The sequence below is a fragment of the Typopeltis vanoorti genome, chromosome 3, assembly GCF_054136105.1.
Source record: "Typopeltis vanoorti isolate ZY-2024b chromosome 3, IOZ_Tvanoo_1.0, whole genome shotgun sequence".
Lineage (NCBI taxonomy): Eukaryota > Metazoa > Arthropoda > Arachnida > Uropygi > Thelyphonidae > Typopeltis > Typopeltis vanoorti.
The window spans coordinates 111,849,715-111,874,568 of NC_143551.1; the positions used below are offsets into that span (position 1 = coordinate 111,849,715).

The 24,854-nt window shown below is 35.4% G+C and overlaps 1 protein-coding gene across 3 annotated transcripts in view; it reads right to left on the reverse strand.

Moving 5' to 3' along the window:
* Positions 1–16,300, reverse strand: part of LOC150108469 (U6 snRNA-associated Sm-like protein LSm8) — a 107,749-nt gene extending 91,449 nt beyond the window's left edge. Inside the window, exons 1-2 of one of the 3 annotated variants that reach the window (XM_090390800.1) lie at positions 16,161–16,271; positions 15,800–15,925 (exon numbers count right to left, since the gene is read on the reverse strand). In XM_090390800.1, coding sequence (XP_090246926.1) covers positions 15,800–15,877 — 78 coding nt within the window. In that variant the 5' untranslated portion in view covers positions 15,878–15,925; positions 16,161–16,271. Of the gene's footprint in view, positions 1–15,799; positions 15,926–16,039 lie in introns of all 3 variants that reach the window. The other 2 variants (XM_090390801.1, XM_090390802.1) reach the window with 2 other exon arrangements.
* Positions 16,301–24,854: the final 8,554 nt, after the last annotated feature.

Genomic DNA, 24,854 nt, shown 5'->3' on the forward strand with positions numbered 1-24,854 from the left:
GATGGAGTGGACGGGTTCCTGTCCACTCCATCAGATTCAAGCAGCCCATACCATTTCTGATCTATGCATTTGTTTTTTCTGAAAGTCAACAAAGCAGGCAAAAATATTTTTTACATAGAGCTTTCTCCACAATTAATCTTTACATTAATATTTAGTGTACAGTACTCCTGTCTTTTCAGAATCCTGTTCTGATCTTCTAGATTTTCTTCCATTAGTTCCCTTATTTTAACTGTTACTATTATCATAAATACTTTTCTCATAACTCAGAGCAGTTGTTCTGTAGTTTTTGTAATACATTTTGCTTCGTTTTTTTTATGAATGGATATTAGAATTATTCTTGTCCTTCATCCCAGCGTTGCTCATCTATTATCACCATGTTGTAATATCTTCATTTATCTGCGCCATTGTAAACGTATATTATTTTTTCTGCCTATGTATGTAATATCTCTTTATCTTTACTCTCTTCTATCTTTATTCTATTCCTAATTCTTTATAACTTTACTCTAATACGCTTTTTCTCTCTTATCCTTTCTCACTTACTCTACTGCGTACTATGATTACCCACCTTCTATATTTACTAGTCGAATGCCTATGAATACTGGAAATTTATTTGTCAGACTGCAACACCAATATAGCATTTAATTGGCATAAGACTAATTAAAACGTCCAGTAGATTTCCCTCTCTCTTATGAGCGAATATCAATGTTTACTTTAACAGTCGTGGTTCATAAGTAACTGAACTGCATTTTTATTGCCTTAAATTATCTCCTGCTCACGAGTCCAATTCATTTAAGAACAGTGCAGTTGTAAAATAAAAGATCAGGCAGCATTCTTTTAACAAATAATTAAAACACATTTATTTACAAATTATACATGAATTAAACAATAGGGAGATTGCTTTCTCTATCCATTTATAAAATCTTTAGCATAAATTAGAACCTTTTTACTTTAACACTAATTAACTTCTTTAACTCACAATCTTATTTACTCTCCGCTTATAAATTCAACTTATTAAAATTCTAGTTTACTTGCAAAGAGGTTAGCTAACTCTCTGTTACGTTATCTTTACAATTATTATATCAACTTCCAATATGCCAATTGATTCTCTTAATGACACTTCTTACTGCTATTAACCAAATTCTTAAAAGTCTTTCTATAACATATTATAAGAGAAATTGTACAAAAGTATGGAACTTACAAAGGCTCTGTATCGCACATTCAGTCAAAAGTCTTGCACAAAAAGTTCTAAGGCAATTCTTTCATCTCAGATCTTGAGCTTTCTCAGGAATGTCTGGCTTCAGTAATATCTCATCGGGAAAATAGCGGGCTGTGGACTGCGATACTCATTCAACTCTGGCAAAAGGTTGTTCTCCCAAGGCAAAAAGAAAAACTTCCAAGCAAAGCTGCCCCATGTAATTTACATTGCCTTTTCTCCTCTGCTTTGGCTCACCAAAAATGCCTGGATGACTGCTGTCTCCAATGGCTCGAACTGCTGCCTCCAAGAAACTGAAACTGCCGCCAACTCTCAACTGGGATCCCTCTCTCTGGCGTCTGGAAGCCTTTCCTTCTTCGGCAACGTCTGGGAGCCCTCTCTCTGATCTGGAAGCTCCTCTTTCTGGTGATGACTGGAACCGGGAAGCCCCCTTATGCTCGGCTCAGTCTCCTTTTATTTTGTGATCTATAATCTATGATGCTGTTTTTTCTTAAATTAGTTTTATAGTCTTATGAGATCCATCTCTTATTTGGAAATGTTTCTTCCACTACTCTCTTGATTGCAGAAGCTACATTATTAGAGTTCCTTTTTCGTAATGGATTACAGCCACTTTTTGAACACTTTCCCTGTGATTTCCTCACTCTGTATTCTTATCTCTCTCTCTCTCTCTGAAACTCTGCTTTCTACCTCATTTGATTTTTAAACATGATATTAGCGATCACTAAACCACTCTGATTCCACATCAGAAATGCTCAGTGGCAGATAGTTTGGGCCCTCTAGGCAAATTATATTTGGGGGCCCCAAAAATAATAATAAAAAAAAAGAATAAAAAATAAATAAAAGTTAGGTGGCAAATAAATGAAATTTTGTACTTTTGAATTTTTTGAACTTCTGGATTTTTCTGTCTGTTAAAGGATTAAAGGATGATAAATAATAAAACTTTTTATTTTTTTATCAGTTTTTTTTTTTTTTACAATTTTACAAAGTTTTTTTTACTTGCACTACACTCAAATAATGAAAACACAAAAAGTTACACTAAAAAGTTATTTTTGAAACAAACACCTCACTCTTACACGATTCAATAACAAATGAAGTTAAGGAGCAACCAGGCAAAATTTCCTATCTCGGCAATGCAATCAGTTTTCGTGACCTCAAAGCTGTCAACAGCGCCGTGCGCCGACATTGATAATGCGGTTTAATTTAAAGCGTAGATAGTTTCGCACACTGTTCAAAATACGAAGCTTGTTAACTAGCGCCGACATTGGTACTGCGGCATTATTTAAAGCGTAGATAGTGCATGCTGTTCAAAATACGTATTAAAACATAATTGTCTTGAAAAAATTTTCGTTTAAAATAATCAAGATTTTTATGATGTTTACTGAAAACATTAATCTATTTTAAAACACTATAGAAAAATGTCTTGGCTTGGGGGCCCCCACAGCTTGAGGCCCCTACGCACGTGCTTCATTGCCTTAATGGGTAATCCACCACTGGAAATGCTAGACACTATTGGACTGATGTGATCTCTTGCTTATGGGTATCATGTCTAGCATATTCTTTGTTCTTCCATAGTAACTACCATGCTCACTTTCTGTAGTCTTTCTTCACAAATTTTGTATTCCAAATTATCATCTCAAACTACGGGCAAACAAGCATTATTTCTCTCCTTTCATTGCTTTTTCCATATCCAAATATGGATATGGAAAAAGGCCGGCCTGGTTAGCTGAGTGGTTAGCGTACCGATCTCCAGCCAAAAGGCTACAGGTTCGAATCCAGGTGTGGGCATGGATGTTTGTGCTTGTCTGTGAAAATACTAGTGGCAATGGTCGTCACTAGATGCCATTGGTGTAGACCAGCACTTCCCAAACTGGGAGCCATTAGTTTTGTTGAGGGGGGGGGTGAAATAATGAAAACAAATTTAAAATGTTTTAAGATTAAGTCTGTGCCATATCAAATGTATGTAAGATGCTAAAAATGTAATATTTGCATTTGATTTTTGCAATATTTGCTGTGTATGTTTTGTATTGAATATAAATACAATAAATATTATAATAATATGTGTCTGTATTATGATTTTTTTTTTCAATGGGGACCGTGAAATATTTTAATTTTTCTAAGGGGACCTTTACATCCATAAGTTTGGGAACCATTGGTGTAGACAATAAAAGTGGTAGTAGTTGGTGGATTGAGTGGTGGAGAGTTGTAGAGTAGGTGCACTTCCTCGATGAGTCTTTGGACTCCCTGGAGGTGTTGTAATAATAATAATATTTGCTCATTATGCTTTCTCATCCCTCTGTCTCTTCTAATCTTGGCTCCAATGTCACCAATGATCAATATGTCTGTGATGTATTGATCATTCCACTTGTTGGGGATACTGCACTTCTTTTTGGTAACTGACTTGTTCATCCAACCCTCATCACTCAGTTTGGTACATGGACCTTGTTTATCATGGATATATCAGAGCTGACATGTTGTACTTTGCACTTTCATATTGCCCCAGATATAAGCTGTGTTGGTGACATGAAAACTGAAAATAAGGATATCATCAATACTTAAAGTAGAAAAAGCCATCAAAAACCTCAAATGTGGCAACCGGAGTAGATAATATTCAACCAGAAATGCTTAAATATAAAGGTATAAGTTTTACAGTGGCTACAGCAAATAATTCAGAAGGCCTGGTCAGAAAGCTGAATTCCAGATGATTGGAGTGGAGCTTTCATATTTCTCATCTATAAAAAAAAAAGGGAATGAAGATGAAAGTGAAAATTACAGAGGAATTTCTCTCCTGAGTATTCCGGGTAAGATTTATGCACATACTTCCGGAGAATTTGAGAATGGTAGTGGAACATGGAGAAATACAAGGTGGGTTCAATCCAAACAGAGGTTGTCAAGGTAAGATTTTCACTTTATGACAAGGATCCATGCTTAAGTTTTGTGGATTTGGAAAAGGCATACAGAGGAAGACTTTTCAAAGCACTATAACTGTATGGAGTAAATCAACATTATACTGAGCAATACATGATCTATATCATATCTTACTTATTTTAGATTGTAAAGTTGAGCATGCATGTGTTGTTTGTGAAATTTAATATTGTATATTAAAAAGCACTTTAATACATGGTGCTAATGAGTACAAGAAAAATGGCAGCTGAGTTTAGCATGAGGGATCTTGTATGTTCTATGTATGCATTGCCAAAAGAACAAGTTATGATATGAAAATGTGAATGGAGAGAGAATTTGTCATAAATGTTTTGTATGTTAGTGTAAAAATGTGAGTCATGTAGAAAGCAAGAAAATGAATTGACAAATGTCAACAATATAAGGAAAGATAGTGAAAGTGGTTTGGCAAATGCTGAAGTATACTAAAAATAGAAAATGCTGAATGATAGTGCTCAGAATGAGAGCATGAAAGAAGTGGCTGATGAAGTGAGGGTAAGGAGTGAAATACTATGTTTATGTTGCATCCTTCATAGGACAAAACGGGAACTAGAGCGAATGGAGAAACAGTTGTCATGTTTCTCCATTCCAGAAGGAGGAAGAATGAAAGAAAATGTAAATTCGGAAAATATGAAAGTGCAAGAAACTGCAAATAAGGATATATTGTATGGAGATTCAATGATAAGAAGTATACTTAATGAACAAGTGATGAAAGCATGTTTCCCAAGTGCAAAAATCAGATAGGTTAGTAATGGTGTTAGTTTGCAAAATGAAAAAAGTGAAAGAGATCGTTGTTATGGCAGTAAAAAATGATTTGAAAGAGAATAAATATGAAATGAGAGAGCATATGAAAGATTTGTTGCAAGGAGCAAAAATGAAGAGTAAGGAAGTAAAAATTGTCTAGTGCCTCAGTATGATAGGACAGAATTGAGAAGAAGAGGAAGGGTCATGATTACTTATGAATCCATGAGAATATTGAACAGGAGAAATGGTGTGCAGTTTATTGATGTAAGAAGTGAATTTGATGGATGAAAGAACTGATATGTGCCTGACAGATGCCATTTAAATGGTTTTGTAGTTAGATGCATGGAGACAGTTTTGTTTAGCGAGAGTTTGGAAGAGCAAAACCGGGGAAACTAGAGATATTAGGAATGATGCAATCAAGCATGTCTGGCCACCCCTGTGATAAATGAGTGTGTGTGTGTACAGAAATGATTATGCAATGCTGAATGTGATTTCACAGGTTTCCGATTCAAATGGGTTGGTAATGACATTACACAATTGTAACTTTTGGTAGAAGGGGATGATGAAATGCATATACATGAATACAAGAGGTATCAGGAATAAGGGAGACGAGTTTCTGGCATTGGTCAGCTTGACTTAGCAAAAAATTATAGGCATCAGTGAGACCTGGCTGAGAGAAAATAATATATGGTTTAATCCTTTATCCATGTGTAAGCAAAAAAAGTTTGCGCCTGAAGTATTTTCAGGACTGGGGCAACTCGTGGCAAAGGTGGTATCACTTCTCATCACTTGCCTTAGTATCCCATAATGCAAAGCACATCTACTTGCAAACATGTATAATGCTATGCATTAAGGGAAGGGTCACTACCCAGACCTGTTTCGACCTTTATTTAGGTTTCATCAGTGGGAACCAGACCCAGAGGTGGTGATACTAAGGTGGAAGTAATGGAGAAGTCATATTTCCATATACAAGTTGCCAAAAGGCGTCGCACCTTATTATTAAAATTCTCTGGATTAGAGATAGTTGATGGAAGTTATTTCACTTGGCTAAGCTAACAATTATATATTTGGTTTAATCCTTTATCCAAGTGTAAGCAAACAAAGTTTGCACCTGAAGTATTTTCAGGACTGGGGCAACTTGTGGCAAAGGTGGTATAACTTCTCATCACTTGCCCCTTAATGCATAGCATTATACATGTCTGCAAGGAGATGTGCTTTGCATTATGGAATACTAAGGCAAGTGATGAGAAATTATACCACCTTTGCTGCGAGTTGCCCCAGTCCTGAAAATACTTCAGGTGCAAACTTTGTTTGCTTATACTTGGATAAAGGATTAAACCAAATATTAACTGGTAGCATAGTCAAGTGAAAAAACTTCCAGAAAATAATATAATTACAGCAATAGAATGTAATGGGTTTGCAATGTGGGAGATGGACCATTTTGAGGCTGTCTGGAGTCAGACAGAAGCCAATAGCACAAAATATATTGAGTGCTACAATCTGGGAATCCACAGGAAGATGTAGATGCTATGTATTGGCAAATGCATAATGAGAACAGCCTGAACAATTATTATAGGTGACTTTAATTATGGGGATATAATGGAGAGAGGGAAAGGGTGCATTGCAAGATGGAAGTGGAATTTATACAATTGTTAAGAGATAAATACATGAAACAACATGTTAGAAAGGGTACAAGGGGGGATTGAAAGTGTTGGATCTGATAACACCATCAAATAAAATATATCCATAGCCAAGGTAGACACTCTACCTCCAACTGAGGAGAGTGACCATGCAGTCTTTTTGGATGTTGCTAAATGTGGAATTATCTGTCAAAAAAGGGTTCATGTTGACTATGAAGGTAATTATGACAGGTTTAGGAGTCATCTTGAAGCAGTAACATGGCTGGAAAATCTACAAAGAAAGAAAGAATGTCAATAGTGCAAGGGAAGTGGTTAGAGTGTTTGAAAGCAGCATCATATAGCATACCAAATTACTATGTGGAGGAGTGTAATCTAGGAAAAACCCTACTCTTTAATTTGTATATCAATGTATAGGAAAAGATTTAATAGGGGATATTCAGTTGTTGATGATGCAAAACTGGGGAGAGTAATAGTTGATAAAGGTGATATAGATATCCTGCAGGATGATTTAATAAAATGGCATGAGCAAAGGATAATGATTGTCAATTTAATGTTGCAAAATGTAAGGTTATGCACTTTGGGATGAAAAGGTTGCATACAGTGTATCCTACTAATAGTACTAGATTGCAGAAAATTGATGAAGCTAGTGACTTGGGGATAATGATGGACAAAGAACTAAGGTGCAGAGAGCATATTGCAAAAGTTGCTTATATGGTTCAAATTATTACTTGAATGTTGACATGCAAACAAGTAAAAATAGGGAAGTTATTATCCCTCTTTATAAGGCTATGATTTCACCACATCTTGACTTTGGTCATCTGGGTTTTTGAGAGTATCAGGAGGTGGTAGAGAAGAATCAAATATGAATCACTAAGTGGTGACAGGTCTATCAAATGCTCCCTGCAAGGATAGGATGAACATCTGTGGGTAACAAAGTTTAGTTGATAGGCAGAAACAAGGGGACATGATAGAAACTTTTAAGATATTAAAGAAGATTTATGAAATTCATGCAAAGGAAATTTTTCAATATATGACAAATAGAGAACTATAGGCCATCTGCACAAGCTGTGTAAGAAAGGATTAATAGGAGTGTGTGGACCAGATTTTTTGCATGTAGAGTGGTGAATGAGTGGAATGGATTGCCAGAATTAGTTTAGTTCCCTGACAGTGAATGGATTTAAGGAAATGTACAATAGGTTTTGTGTGTATAATAGTCAGTTTGAGTCTCGCATGATAAGTCTCCAAATTCCATGGAGTTACTGTATAATACTACTATTAATAATAATAACAATATTTAATTTTAAGTAAGCAGTCAGAATTGAACAAATTATAGGAAGGTGGTTTGATGTAAAATTTGAATAAGCTAGATTTGAATAGGCTAGATAGATGGGCAAATGAATGGGGTTGTCAGTTTAATGCAGCAAAATGTAAGGTCTTGAGGTTTGGGAAACATCGATGGGACACTGCATACTCTATGGGAGGAGTTATACTGTAGGAAGTAGGGGGAGACAAGAGATCTGGGATTGATGATTGATAAAAACCTGAAATTTAGGGGACATATTGCAAAGGTGGTGAGAGTAACACAGGGGATTGCTGCAATAACGAGAAGGACACTGACCTGCAGAGATAAAACAGTTATCATTCCATTGTATAAGACCCTGATCAGACCACACTTGGACTATTGTTCTCAGATTTGGTCCCCAGGATTTGAAGGGTATAAATTGACTGTGAAAAGGGTACAAAAGCAGATAATAAAGATGGTTTCAGGACTGTACAATGATAGTTATGAGGATCGGCTGAGGGAATGGACTGCAGAGTTTGGTGGATAGAAGGAGGAGAGGTGACATGATTGAGACTTTTAAACTGTTGAGAGGTGGTTACAGGGTTGACACTGGGGAGTTCTTTCGCTTGGTTGAACAGCGGGAAGGAGTGATGACAAGAGGCCATCCCTGGAAGTTACGAAAGGAAACTGTGAGCAAGAGGGGCAAGGAGTGGTTTCTTTGCATGGAGGGTGGTTGAACCATGGAATGCATTGCCTGATGGAGTGGTGAGAGCGAGAACAGTCAATGAGTTTAAGGAGTGGTATGTTAGACTTTGTGTTTCTTAGCGGGAACCTACCCTCAATGAGTCTTGATAGACTTTGTGTTTCTTAGGAAGGACCTCCCATGATGAGTCTTTTGACTCCATGGAAGCCTGAATAATAATAATAATGAATCAGGTTAAGATATGGATGCACATTATCTCCACTCTTATTCATCATATATGTGGATCGTATTATGAAAGATAGCAACATTAAACTCAATATTAAAATTGGAGATAGCAAACTTAGCTCTTTACTTTATGCAAATGATGTATGCCAAAATACATCAGTGCAAGTCTCCACAAAATTGCATAAAAGTTGTAACAAATTTGGAATGAAAACTATGAAAATAGGGAGAAACATAGAAAACTTTCAGTACATTCTCAATAGAGAACCTGTATAAAAAAGTAAAATATTTCAGCTACACCCTCTGTCTAAAAAGAAACCGAACTTTTTGAAAATAGAAGAAACTAGTGGCGCCATCTATGTATCTTTTTGTTGTCAAAAGTGGTAACCTTCATTAGTGTTGTGTCAACTGTTTATGACATTTGTTTCCTTGGAAGCCAAGTTATAGTGCCAAGAGTGACAGCGTGTTTTGACGAAAGTCGGAAAATGAGTTTCAAACAGAGAGCTGCAATTGACTTTTGTGTTAAACATGGTAAAAGTTTTACCGAAATGCATCAAATGCTTCAAAAAGCATATGGTGATGAATGCTTATCCCATTTCAAGTTTACAAGTGGTTTAAGTGATTTCAAAGCAATCGTGAGACGACTGAGGACGACGAAAAGCCGGGCCATCCAAAAACCGAAATGAGCGAAGTTAACATCCAAAAATTGCATGATTTCATTAAAGAAAACCCGAAATCGTCCATGAGATTGATCGAAGATGAAATGGGGATTCCAAAATCAACTGTGTACAACATTTTGACCAAGAGTTTGGGCTTCATAAATTGAATTCGCAATTTGTTCCCCACAAGTTGACCGATGACCAAAAACTGTATCGAATTGAACACTGCAAGGACCTGATTAAAACCACTCAAACTTCCTTGAAACAATTGCTACTGATGATGAAACCTGGCCCAAAACAAAGCACCACAGTGCTGACTGGAGACCACCAGAAGAGGGGTATCCGAAAAAAAGTCGCTTGGAGAAGTAAAAACTAAAGACAATGCTGATTTGTTTCTACGATTCCGAGGGCATTATCCACAAAGAATTCGTTCCGCCTGGACAAACGGTCAATGGTGAGTTTTATCTTGAAGTTTTGAAGCAATTGATGGCGAGAATTCATCTCGTACGGCATGCATATTGTAATGACTGACCGTTCGTCAAAACACACTGTCACTCTTGGCACTATAACTTGGCTTCTAATGAAACAAATGTCATAAACAGTTGACACAACACTAATGAAGGTTGCCGCTTTCGACAACAAAAAGGTACAACAGGTGTGGCTCCACTAGTTTCTTCTATTTTCAAAAGGTTCGGTTTCTTTTTGGACAGAAGGTGTATTTAGGCATAGATTTTAGTGAAGATGGCAAATTACATTTGGAAACAGACAACAGAATACACAAAACTGGTATGGTGGTGAGCCAGATGAATAAATTTATATGGAATAAGAAAGAAATTAGCCAAAACTCGAAACTAGCAGTATACCAGACAATGTTCAAGCAAATTTTAAGTTATGGATCTGAGAGGTGGGTTAGAAATAAAGCCCTTGATCAACAACAAGAGATCACAGATATGAAAGTTCTGAGGAAAATTAGCTAGTGAACAGACGGCAGCAATGGCATAATCGTATTAAGTACCCTTAAGGGCTGTTCAGGTTACAATGAGAGTACTACATGATTAAGTTTACATTATTGTTAATCCCCTACCAATAGTCTTCCTACAAATTAGTCTATCACATGTCAGCACCCAAATATTGTCATATCTAATATTTTGTGCATCTAAACACTTCTAACTGAATCAATCAACAATATCTTGGTCTTCCTCTGGGTATCTTTCCTGCCATCTTAGTATCAAACACCTATTTTTATTATTACTTGTTACAAGTTTTTCCACTTGGTCATACTATAAATGAAAGATACCAAGAAATTATATACTTGGTTTAATCCTTTATCCAAGTGCAAGCAAACAAGTTTGCGCCTGAAGTATTTTCAGGACTGGAGTAACTCGTATATATAGAAGCTTATGACTTCACTTGCCTTAGTATCCCATAATGCAAAGCAAATATCCTTACGGGTATCTATAATGCTATGCATTATGGGACAGATCACTACCCAGATTGGTTTTGGTCTTTACTGAGATATCATCAGTGGGAGCCAAACCCTGAGGTGATACCAAGTTTGAAGTAAAGCAGAAGTCATATTTTCATATATGAGTTGCCAAAAGATGTCACACCTTATTATAAAAATACTCTGGATTAGAGATAGTTGTTAGAAGTTTTTTTCAGACAAATTTTTTCCTTACACTTGGATAAAGGATTAAACCAAGTATCTTTATTTTAATTTATGACCAAGTGGAAAAACTCTATCTCTAATCCAATGTAATTTTATAATATGATGTGACACCTTTTGGCAACTCATATATGAAAATATGACTTCTGCTTTACTTCAACCTTTGGTATCATTCTGGGTCTAGCTCCCACTCATGAGACCTCAATAAAGCTTGAAACCAGTCTGGGAAGTGACCTTTCCCATAATGCATAGCATTATACATACCTATAAGGATATGCACTTTACATTAGATACTAAGGCAAGTGAAGTCATAAGCTTCTATATACGAGTTGCCCCACTCCTGAAAATAGTTTAGGAGCAAACTTGTTTTACACTTGGATAAAAGATTAAACCAAGTATATAATTTCTTGGTATCTTTATTTTATTATTACTATTATCTGAGGATCCCCCCCCCAGGGAGTCAAATACTCATTGTGGGAGGCTATAAATCATCCAAACGAGCTGTCATACCTTCCCTTAAATTCATTCACTAGTTGCACTCACAACCACTAAAGGCAAACTATTTCACTCATTATTCTGTCAGAGAAAAACCTGATATGCTTTTACCCCTTTTGTGACTTTGAACAAATTTAACTTCCATGGATAATCCGTGTTGTCTCCCCACATTCCATATAACAGAAAATTTCATCAGATGATATCCTATACCATCCATTCAAAAGTTTATAGACCTCTATCATATCTCCCCACCCCCTTTCTCATGTTAACCAATGTCAGTAAACCATATACTCACAATCTGTCCTCGTAATCTAAATCTCATAATCCCGATATAATCTTTGCAACTCACTCTTCTTTGCACCCTTTCCACAGCTTTTTTTTTTTTTATCCCCTTGGAACCCGGGAGATCAAATCTGTGCACAATAATCGAGATGTGGTCTTATAAAGAGGCAAAAATGACATCCTTTTATGTCGACATTCGCTTCGACATTGCAATTATCCTCTGAACTTTTCCTCACCCATTCTATTTAAGTGGCATACCACCTTGGAAAAAAAGTTGCCATGGCAAATATTTACAAGAACAGCTGCTTCCAAAACTTAACAGAAAAATTAAGATTTTTTTTCACATTTCTTTATTCGACTCCAAGTATAAATACTTCAAAATGACAAAAATATTTACAAAAAAAAAAAAAAAACATGAAATAGCACTTGTTTGTTTACTAACCAGAAGACGATATTTGCATCAACATCCTTTACTGTTGCAAGGCAAAAACCTTAACTTTCGCACTCTCATCATGATCATCATCATCAAATTCCTGATATGTACCTTCAAAGGGTGTACAGCATAATTATGATAGTATTACATGAAAAAATTACACCATTACTAACTTCTGGTCAATAATTTCCCTCCAAATTTATCTGTTATCTGTCAAGACTCCAATATTATCAGATCTTATATTTCTGTCAAATTTGAAGGTCCTTTTTACTGCATCAATCTATCTACATCTTGGTATTCATCTGGGTCTTTTTCCTGGCAAAGAACACTTGTTTTGCTAAAAGCTTGTTTTCATACTCTCGAACTGTATAACTCAACCGCCATATCACACTGTCACGTGTTTCATTTCCATAAATAGTCATGTAATGAATAGTAGCTATTTAGAATACAAGTGTTTTGTCTGTTTTTTTAACAGACAGGCTTCAACTTCAAGTCAATTTTGTATATAATAGCAGATGTCCTGACTGCGAGGTAACATTATATTCTTTTTATGGAATAATTCAGAATGAATGTGATTATTTCAAATTTTTGGATGACCATTCAATTTTAAAATCAATTGCATTGTGTGAGAGTTGAAACCATATTATATCCCAGATATAGAAATATCTTTTTTTTTTTTAAAAAAAAAAAGTCTTTTTCAAGGTTAAAAAAAATGTCCTTTTAAGTACCACAAAAATGGTATTTTTTTCAAGACCACAGAAAGCAACTTTTAAAACACAAAAAATTGTTCAAATATAGTAATGTCAGCACCTAAAAACAAATGCATCAGGCCTGTGGCCCTCGAAACCTTAACCTAACCATTTAAAGTCAATGAAAATGCATACCAAAAAAAAAAAAAAAGCAATATTTAGTCTTTTTTGAGTTGTAAGTCAGCAGTTAGAATTGAAGTACAGGAAGATGGTTTAATGTTAAATCTGGTGTTAGACAAGGATGTACATTATCTGCTCTGTTATTCATTATCTATATGGATCACATTATGAAGGAAAGTGGTATTAAACATGATATCAGAATTGGAGATGTTAATGTCAGCGCTTTGCTTTATGCAGATGATGTTATACTTCTAAATAACATCTGCTACAAGTCTGCAAGATTCTCTGACTAAATTGAATAGCAGTTGTAATAGATATGGTGAAGGTCAGCAATAAAAAGACAAAGACAATGAAAATAGGCAGAATCATTAAAAATGTCAACTGTGTTGTGAATGGAGAACCTGTGGAACAAGTAAAACATTTCAGCTACTTAGGCACGATTTTTAGTGAAGATGGTAAATTCAATATAGAAATAGACAACAGAATCAGCAAAGCTGGTATAGTGGGAAGTCAATTGAATAAATTCATATGGAATAAGAGAAAAATTAGTCAGAACACTAAATTAGCTGTATACAAGACAGTGTTCAAACCAGTTTTAACTTATGGATCTGAGAGCTGGGTCAGAAGTAAAACACTTGACCAAAGACTAGAGACCGCAGATATGAGAGTCCTGAGAAAGATTATAGGCGTGAACAGATGGCATCAATGGCAAAGTCATATTAAAAACGAAGATATTAGGAAAGAACTTGACATTGTCAGCATCCAGGAATGCGTTAGCAGAGCTAATCTCAGGTGGTATGGTCATTTAAACAGAATGGGCGAAGAAAGATTAGCAAAACCCGTGTTCACTGCCAGGTTGGCAGGAAAACGACCCAAAGGAAGACCAAGATATAGGTGGATTGATACGGTACAAAGTGCCTTAGACGACAGAAATATAAGATCTGATAATGTTGGAGTCTTGACAAGTAACAGACTGATTTGGAGGAAAATTGTAGATAGGAAGTTAGTAATGATGTAATTTTTTTCATGTAGTACTATCATATCCTGTACACCCCTTAAGGGTACATGTCAGGAATTTGATGATGATGATGAAAAAAAAAAAAAAACTCACATTGGAAATGAAAAAAAAAAAAAAAAAAAAAACCTAGAAACATAACCTGGTCATTTGACTAAAATCCAAATCGTAAACAAACAGAAAAAAAAAAAAAAGAAAGATAACACACATCACATTTGACAAAACAAAATGAAGCAGGCCTCTACAAGTCTTTTTAGGGGATGTATCCTATTTTTTATACCTTAATCTACTTAAATCAACAAAAAACAGTAAGAAAATTATAATTTTTCTGTCGATTTTTGGAGGGAGCCATTATCATAAATATAAGCCCTTGACAATGTAGCATTCAAGAATGTGTGAGCAGAGCTAATTTAAGGTGGTATGGCCATCTACGAGGGTGGTTCCATAAGATTCCAGCCTGACTAACTTTTAGAGGTGATTGAAAGAAAACAACTGTGTCACTTTTCAACATAATCTTTACATAACATAAACTTTTGTCTAAAAAATGGCCTAAACCTGCATCTTTCACCTCATTGTCATCTGCAAATTTTCTTCCTTGAGTTTCAAGAAGAGGTAGTAGACAATAGATGCAACAGCATCCATTGACTACCGCATGCAGCCTTCACAATAATAGCCATATGAACAGGAGCATTGTCATGAAGCAGGCAAACACTATGACTCAGCATTCCTCGTTACCTCTCCTTTATGGCATCGCACAGTTTGTGCAGGAGTGAAGTATAATATTCTGCATTCAAAGTGGTATTCCTTTCTTTGAAGTCAATTTCCTGGCAATCCCAAAAGACTGTTGCCATGATCTTCTTGGTGGACTGAATGACCTTGGCTTTTTTTGGCAGTGCTTCGCTTGGTTTGAGCCACTCCATGGATTCCTTTTGGAAAGAGGTTCATAATAAAGGGCCATGGTTTCATCCCTAGTGATAATAGATTCCAGCACTTCTCTCTGATTCCCCTTTACAAAGCTCTAAAAAGTTGCAGGAATAGGTCACACAATGCTCCTTCTGATTTGAAGACAGCAGTCGGAGCACCCACCTTACACAACCTTCGTCATGTGAATCTTTTCATGAATGATGCAGAAGATGTTTGTTACAGAAAGTCCCCAACCTTGCTGAGATTTCTTTCAGCTTCAGCCATCTGTCATTGAGCAGTTCCTCAACAACAGACATTTACCTCAGTCATCACTTCTACAGGCCAGCCATCATGAGGATCATCTTCCATGCTCTCTCTCTTTCTCTCTTCCTTCATAGGCAAAACTGTTTAGCCCATTCCTTCAGGGTGGAATATGAATGAGAAGCTTCCCCATAAACACCATCCAATTGCTGTTTGATAGCACTTGGGGGAAACCCTTCTTTGTAGAAATACTTTATCACAACATGGTATAATCTATTTTTAGCATTACAACCACTTAGTGTGCTATGTGTTAGTCAAACAATTGCCTCCAACTGAATGACAAAGGTTGACATTTGAAACTGTATACTAAAGCTCTGCATAGATGGTGCTATCTGTCATGCACAGTGTTTTAAAATTGGCGCGAATTTTGTATGTCAGCCAAGAAACTTTTGGAACCTACCTCATAAATACTCACCTTTAATGAAAAGTTCAGTGTTTTTCTTACAATACATACAAAATTCAAAGATGACTTCATAGGTAAGTAAATTAACATTTTCCATCACTCAATACAGGGAGACGCAAAAGTTCGTATTATTCAGTACTGTGACATTTGTATGAAGGATAACATTTGTATGAAGGATGAAAATATAAACAATGGTTTTAATATAATGAGTTTGTTAGAAAGAAATGTTTTAGAGATTACTATGATACCTACGTGAAACAAGACTAGTAAATCCATTGTATGTGTAATATGTAATTAAATAATGTGCAATGCATTCAAGTTACTCATGCATAAAACATTTCTAGTAATCGAAATAAACATAAATGAAGGATACGATTTATATAACTGTCTAAAGTAGCCGCCATTGAAAATCTATACTTCTTAAGCGTCTTATAAATAAAAATTAGAATACTATCATAACACCATCAAAATCCCAAGAAACATCCATCCCGTTTCTCCATCTTACTTCCTAACATCGAAGCGCCCCCACTGAAGAAATAAATTTATGTCGCAAACGTAATTCTTCAAATAAAATAAATAAAGAAAAGCAGTAAAGTGAACACGAAGAAGAAGACCTCAAACACTTCATCTTGATGTCATAAACGGTTAAAAAGAAATGATAATAAATGCCTAATATTGTTTTTTAACCAAATGTCAAAATATTTAACTCTGAAACTTAAAAATTTCCAAAAATCAGATAATGAATTTTGTTTGTTTGTCATAATGACAGAAGCGATTTATTTCTTCAGCGATCATCTGATAACAACATCATCATCATCATAACACTAATTAATAAATGATGGCCTCACCATTTCAAGAATGTGGAGGACCCATCTACAACCTGTATAACATCCTAAACTAGCATTAGAAAAAATAAAAAATAAAATAAATAAATATATATATAGAGCCTGTTTAGCTCAGTGGATGTGGCGTTTGCACACCATCGCGCTAGGCCGCACGAAGGAAGTCTTGGTTTCGAGTCTAGTCGGCGACTAGAGGAAATTTTTCTAAGCCTTTTTTCGACCGGTTCCCGAGTTAGTCGATCTCTGGCACGGGCAAGCAGGTTTTTCCTCCCGGAAACTCGGGTTTTTCGTCCTGTAAATTCAAGAAAATCGACCGTAGAACCCACTTTATTTCAGACATTAAATATATTGTGTTAGGGTTAGAGACCACGAGATGGCGGCACATTTGAGCCGCCATCTCTTCACTGCGTACCGCTTAATTAGTGATAGCCTTGGGCCATCTGTCTCTGATTGGGTACCAGTGGAGATTGAACTGCCCACTCAGTCTCCAAAAAGTTAGATAGGGCTAAATGGCCTCGCCTACTCCCGTATATACGGGAATAAAAAGGCGTTAGCTGATTTTTTTTTTTTTTTTTTTTTTTTTTATATATATATTGCATATATATATATATATATATATATTTATTTTATTTTTTTTCACTAGAGGTCACGCTAGAAAAAATATTTATTAACTACGTAGATTTAGTTTACTGGTATAGAAAGCATGAGCATGTAGCTTGGTTCTGTATACAGTTGTATTCTTCCGATGATGACCTCGATATGGAGGCGAAACGTCAAGTTTTATTTTATTTGTAATTAATAAAATAATCTGTTCAACACGTGTGTTTGTGAGTCCCTAAATCTACAAATATGAGTGCTGATCGCCGTGTAACCCTAAAAGAAAGAATCATAACACTAATTACGAGTATAGACCATATTGGTCTGTTCCGGTCTCATTATTCATCCAATATCCTTTTTTGAAGTCTACCCTGCCTTCTCTTTTCAATTGGCTTATATTTTAGTATTTGTTTAGGACATCGGGTGTTGGCCATTCGGTTTACATATTCAATCCATTTTTGTTTATAATTGTTTAGTTTTTCTTCTAAATATTTTTTTTAGTTCTTTTAAAATGTCTTTGTTCCTTTTTTGATCTAATAATGTGTATTTTGCAGTTCTTCTCATAAATCTCATTTCGCTTGTTTTTATTCTTTGTTTATCTTGTTTGTATATTGCCCATATTTCACTGCAATATAATAATGTGGGTACTGCTAAAGTATTGTATATTTTCAAGCGTGTTTCTTTTTGTACTATACTTGGGTTGAGTGTTCTATTTATCAGGCCTATAATGTGTTAAAATTTTGAAGTTTTTAATTTTATGTCTTTTTCTCCTTCATATGATATTTCACATCAAAGTTAACTGAAAGTATTTATCTGGTCTATTATTTTATCATTAATAACTATTTTGCTTCTAACTGGAGTTTGTCCACAAAATGCCATTGTTTTAGTTTTATCTATGGAAATTTTCATTCCAAACTATTCTACTATAATGTTTAAATTATATATTGCTCTTTGTAAATTATCTTCCTTATCTGATATTATTACCTGATCATCTGCAAATAACAGCCTATTTATTTTGTCATTCCGGGAAATTTCTATACCTTGCTGGTATAAAGTGTTCCATTATATTAATATTTCATTAATGTAAGTATTGAAAAGTGTTGAAGACAGATTGCATCCCTCTCTTACTCCTTGGATTATAGATTGTTTTTCAGACACCTTTTCATTTAATTTTTTTTTATTTCATTATTTTATATATATTCAACATTACACGTAGTAAAATATTAGGTATATTTATTGTTTGTGATATATCAAAGAGCATATATATTTTTACTTTGTCAAATATTTTTTTCGTAATCTATAAACAAAACATGAGTTTCCAAATTAAATTCTCTTCTTTTTTTTTCTATAAGTAGTTTCAAACAGAAAGCTCTCCATCCATTGTAGAGCGTCCTGTTCTAAATCTATTTTGACATTCTAATAATATTTTTCACTGTATATTTTTAGTTTTTCATTAAGTATTCTGCTATATGCACAGTAAACCCTCGATTTAACGGACTTCGGATTTAACGCACAAAATTTCCGCTCCGTATATCACATGTGAAATTAACACCCTATTAATTTTAAAACGCCTTTAACCATGACTTGCTTATAATTAAATTAACAGGCTATTTTTTGTTATTAATTTCCTGTTATTTTTGACATATTTTGGCAAATAGGCCATCATATGTTGGAAAAAATGCAGTAATTTAGCCGACATAAATGAATGCCCACATGAAACATGTTCGTCAAATGATTAGGACGTGACCACACCAATCACATTGTAATTGGTTCTTTTGTCGTGTGGCGTGAGTGTCTGCGGCAGTTTTATTACACACGTTTTCGTAATTTTAGGGAGTTGATTATTAAAAAAACACAGCAGAATTCAAAAGTTAAAAAAAAACTTGATAGTTTTTTCAAAACATGATAACCTAAACCAAGAGCCTCAACATCGAACATTAACTTATCTAAAAGTGTGTGAAAAACATTTTTTTTTGTTATTACAAAGCTAATATCAATAAAATTGCAGTACAGGTATTTTCATTTTAAAAAAAATCACATTTAACTTACTTTCGATTTCAACCCCTTATCGCTATTAGTCCATTAAAAATGTACACAGTAAACGGATGTTTACTGGGTACATTTTTTTGAAACATGATATCTTAGATTTTATAATTTAATTCTTATGTGTAGCTCAGTGGATGTGGCGTTTGCATACCATGGCGCTTGGCCGCACGAAGGAAGACTTGGTTTCGATTCTAGTCGGCGACTAGAGGAAATTTTTCTAAGCCTTTTTTCGACCGGTTCCCGAGTTAGTCGATCGCTGGCAGGGGCAACCGTGTTTTCCTCCCGGAAACTCGGGTTTTTCATCCTGTAAACTCAAGAAAATCTACCGTAGAACCCACATTATTTGATACATTAAATATATTGTGTTAGGGTTAGGGACCACGAGGTGGCGGCACATTTGAGCCGTCTCTCTTCACCGCGTACCGATTAATTAGTGACAGCCTTGGGCGATCAATCTCTGATTGGTACCAGTGGAGTTTAAACTGCCTAATCAGTCTCCAAAAGTTAGATACGGCTAAATGGTCTCGCCTACTCCCCGTATACTGGAATAAAAAGGCGTAAGCTGATTTTTTTTTTTTATACTTCACCATCATCATCATCAAATTCCTGCCATGTACCCTCAAGGGGTATACAGGATATGATAGTACTACATGAAAAATTTACATCATTACTAACTTCCTATCTACAATTTTCCTCCAAATCAGTCTGTTACTTGTCAACACTCCAACATTATCAGATCTTATATTTCTATAGTCTAAAGCACTTTGTACTGTATCAATCCACCTATATCTTGGTCTTCCTCTGGGGCGTTTTCCTGCCAACCTGGCAGACAACACTTGTTTTGTTAATCTTTCCTCGCCCATTCTGTTTAAGTGACCATACCACCTGAGATTAGCTCTGTTAACGCATTCCTGGATGCTGACAATGTCAAGTTCTTTCCTAATATCCTCATTTTTAATATGATACTGCCATTGATGCCATCTGTTCGCGCCTATAATCTTTCTCAGGACTCTCATATCTGCGGTCTCTAGTCTTTGGTCAAGTGTTTTACTTCTGACCCAGCTCTCAGATCCATAAGTTAAAACTGGTTTGAACATTGTCTTGTATACAGCTAATTTAGTGTTCCGACTAATTTCCTCTTATTCCATATGAATTTATTCAATTGACTTCCAACCATACCAGCTTTGCTGATTCTGTTGTCTATTTCTATATTTAATTTACCATCTTCAGTAAAAATCGTGCATAAATAGCTGAAATGTTTTATTGTTCCACAGGTTCTCCATTCACAACACAGTTGACATTTTCAATGATTCTGCCTATTTTCATTGTCTTTGTCTTTTTATTACTGACCTTCATACCATATCTATTACAACAGCTATTCAATTTAGTCAGAGAATCTTGCAGACTTGTAGCGGATTTATTCAGAAGCATAACATCATCCGCATAAAGCAAAGAGCTGACATTCACATCTCCAATTTTGATATCACATTTAATGCCACTTTCCCTCATAATGTGATCCATATAGATAATGAATAACAGAGGGGATAATGTATATCCTTGTCTGACAGAAGATTTAACATTAAATCATCTTCCTGTACTTCGTTTTCAATTCTAACTGCTGACTTACAACTCAAATAACGACTAAGTATTGTATGATATAATGCCCCATTGACACCATATAACTGCAGCGTATTGAATAGTTTCTCTCTTGGCACCTTGTCATATGCCTTTTCCAGATCGACAAAACTTAAATACAGATCTTTGTTATATTCCCATGCTTTCTCGACTATTTGTGGTAAAGTGAAGATCTGATCCTGACAGCCACTATTTGGCCTGAATCCAGCTTGTTCTTCACCAAGCTTTTCTCCCACAATTCTTCTCAACCGTTTTTCAACTATACTTGCATAGATCTTGCCAGGAACACTCAGTAGGGAAATACTTCTGTAATTCTCACATGCAGTTTTATTTCCCTTTTTATGTATGGGTACTATGAGAGCTTTACTCCAATCATCGGGAATTCGTCCCTCTGTCCAAGCTTTTTGAACAGTGCAGTGCAGCCACTGTAAGACTCTTATACCACCATACTTCAGCATTTCTGGTCGAATATCATGTACTCCTGCTGCCATTCCACATTTCAAGCCTTTGATGGCTTTTTCTACTTCAAGTATGGATATGTATTCCTGACTGCATGCCTGGTCAGTGTTTTTTTACCACTGTGCTGTCATCACTGCTTGTTTCATTTAGCAGGTTTTCAAAGTAATTACTGCATATTTCAAGGATATCTTCTTCTCCCGTTTTCATATCTCCTTTATCATCTCTAATTCCTTTTATAGCACTCTTTCCTCCATTCTTAAGCTTCTTCAACAACCTCCAGAATATTTTGCCACCTTCTTGATATTTATTTTCTATATTCTTGCCAAAGTCCTCCCATGACTTTTGTTTAGCTAGTTTTACACACTGTTTAGCATTCTTGCATTTGTCTCTATATTCTCTAAGAGCACAAGCTGACTTATTTTACAGGAAATTTTGGTATGCTTTCTTCTTTTCCTTCACTGCCTCTTTAACTTCCTGTGTCCACCCGGGAGTTCTGATTATTTATCCTTACAGACAACCTCACCACATGCCTCTCTGGCAGAATCAATCAATGTTTTCTTCAGTTTGCCACTGAATCTCCAAGGTTTGATTCCTGTTCTCAAACTCTCTCATTTTTTCTTCAATAATCTTTGTGTATTTTAGTCTACAGCTCACATCTGAGAGCTGATCAACTTTTATTCGCTTTAAAACTTTCTTACATGTTATTCTTTTCAATATGAAATTCAATTTTATCCTGCTCAAGACTAAATAGTGATCACTTCCAATTTCAAATCCTCTGTATACTCTTGTGTCCTGCACCAGGGAGAAAACATCACTATCAACAATAACATAGTCAATGAGACTTTTCTTGTTCCTAGCCTCTTCTCTCCATGTGAATTTGTGCACATTTTTATGTTGGAACATGGTGTTAGTAATAACCAGTCCATGTCCTGAGCAGAAATCCAACAGATATTTGCCATTATTATTAGCTTTGCTCTTTTCTGCAAATTTTCACAAAATATTTTTGTATGTCTCACAATCATTTCCTACTCTGCTATTTAGATCCCCAACAAGGACCAACTTTTCCTTTTTCATTGTGCCAGTTGCTTTTTCTAAAGCCTCAAAACATTCCTCCACTTCCACCTTAGTAGAACCTTCTGTGGGACCATAGGCACAAATAAGTCTCATTGTCCAGTTCCCCATTCTCATATTTGCCCACATTACTCTACTTAAGACTCACTGCCATTCAAGAAGATTAGCCTCGTATTTTGTGTTGAATACTATGGCTACTCCTTCTTTTCCTTGATTGTCATTGCCTGAAAATAACATTATGTATTTATTGCTCAGAAAGATCTCACCAGTTTTGGTCTTTTTTGTTTCAGTCACCCCTATTATGTCGATCTGGTACTTATCTAATTCCTCAGCTAGCTACATTTCTTCGCCATTCAGGGTTCTTTTTATCCTTTTTTATTCTTATTCTTGCAAAATGTGTATTCTAAATATTCATCTTCTTTATTTACCACTTTCTTTCATTTCATTTTCTGCTATTGAATATAGATATTTGCATTTACATAATTGGTTCTTCTACCATGAGCTCACCTACCATGAGCCACAACCATATGGAGTCATGTTCTGAATTCGTCTCATACAGACGATGATACACAATATACTGGGATATATCTCGAATCATATATGAATGCTAAGATGAAATTGAAAGAAAAGTTTTGAAATCAACAGAAATTTCATTAAATCCTCTTCACTTAATGTCAACCTCAGTCACAGCCATAGAGGTCTTCAGACCACGTACTTGTGCACTTCAACAACTACGCACTTACTAAGAATCTATTCTAATTTTAGCAACCCGTTAATAATTTTAATCTTTAGCGATATAACTAAGTAATGTTTTCTGTGTATCTTTTTCTTTTTTGTGTATTACGAACTTGATGAAATCATCTAACAAAGAAAAAGCTAATAGTGACTTAAAAATAAATTAGCTATTTTCTAATTTAATATTCGGCTATAGTTATATTATGCCTGTATTGCTCAGTGGATCTGGCGTTTGGCACACCACAGTGTTTGATCGCACGAAGGAAGAGGAAATTTGTTTAAGCCTTTTTCGAACCGGTTCCACAGTTCGTCGATCTCTGGTACGTCCAAGCGGGTTTTTTCTCCCGGAAATTCCTGTTTTTCGTCCCGTAAACTCAAGAAACTCGAACATAGAACCCACACTATTTCAGACATTAAATATATTGTATAAGGGTTAGGGATCACGAGATGGCAGCACTTGTTGAGAAGTTTCTCTTCACTGCGTTGTCGCTTAACTAGTAACAGCCTTGGGCCAGCTATCTCTGATTGGGTACTAGTGGAGATTGAACTGTGTACTGAGTCTCCATGAAGTTAGATAGGGATAAACGCCTCGTCTACTCTCTATACAGGAATAAAAAGGCGTTAGCTGATTTTTTTATATATAGTTATATAGGTGATTCTCTTTAAACACACACACACACACACACACACACATATATATATATATATATATATATATATATATATATATATATATATATATATATATATATATATATATATATATATATATATATTAATGTTCATTATTTACTCGGTAGAACTGTATATAAAAGGAAATTAAATACTTTTTACCGAGAATGACAAATTTATTTTTAAGATACAACTAGTTTCGTTGAAATACAACTTCATCAGGTATCATGGGCAAAGAATAAAATAAAAAATAACAGACACATGAAAAAATATATTAACAGATCTAATATAAAACAAATACTGGTATTAGTGCGCCAGTATTGGACAGTGGCAACGTGCGCATCTGAAATATTAAAGCTAAGGCTGTTATTAATATGAGATGAATCAAGCGATATTTCTTTAGATTCAATTATTCTTCTTTCCAGTTCATCATAGCACACATGGATATTAGAGGTTTTTTGCCAGTCAACGATGTGTTGGCGGCCATCATCTGCGTTGATGGAGAAGAGAACGTGGCTAGAGAGGGCGCTGGCTCTGGTTCTATTGTAAGAAATGTCTCTTTGATGTTCTTCCATGCCTAAAAGGATGGACTTAGCAGTTTGGCCGTAATATGGTTTGCCACAATCACACAAAATCTTATAGACTCCTGGATACTGAGTAGGAAGATGTTTTATTTTAGGTCTGCTTAGTATGTGAAGCAGAAATTGAATATGAACTGGCAAAAATGCTTCAGAAATTCAACATTAGAACTTGCTTCACTACGTGTCCTAAACTTCGCTCCATACTAAGCAGACCTAAAATGAAACATCTTCCTACTCAATATCCAGGAGTCTATAAGATTTTATGTGATTGTGGCAAACCATATTACGGCCAAACTGCTAAGTCCATCCTTTTACGCATGGAAGTACATCAAAGAGACATTTCTTACAATAGAACCAGAGCCAGCGCTCTCTCTAGCCACGTTCTCTTCTCCATCAACGCAGATGATGGCCGCCAACACATCGTTGACT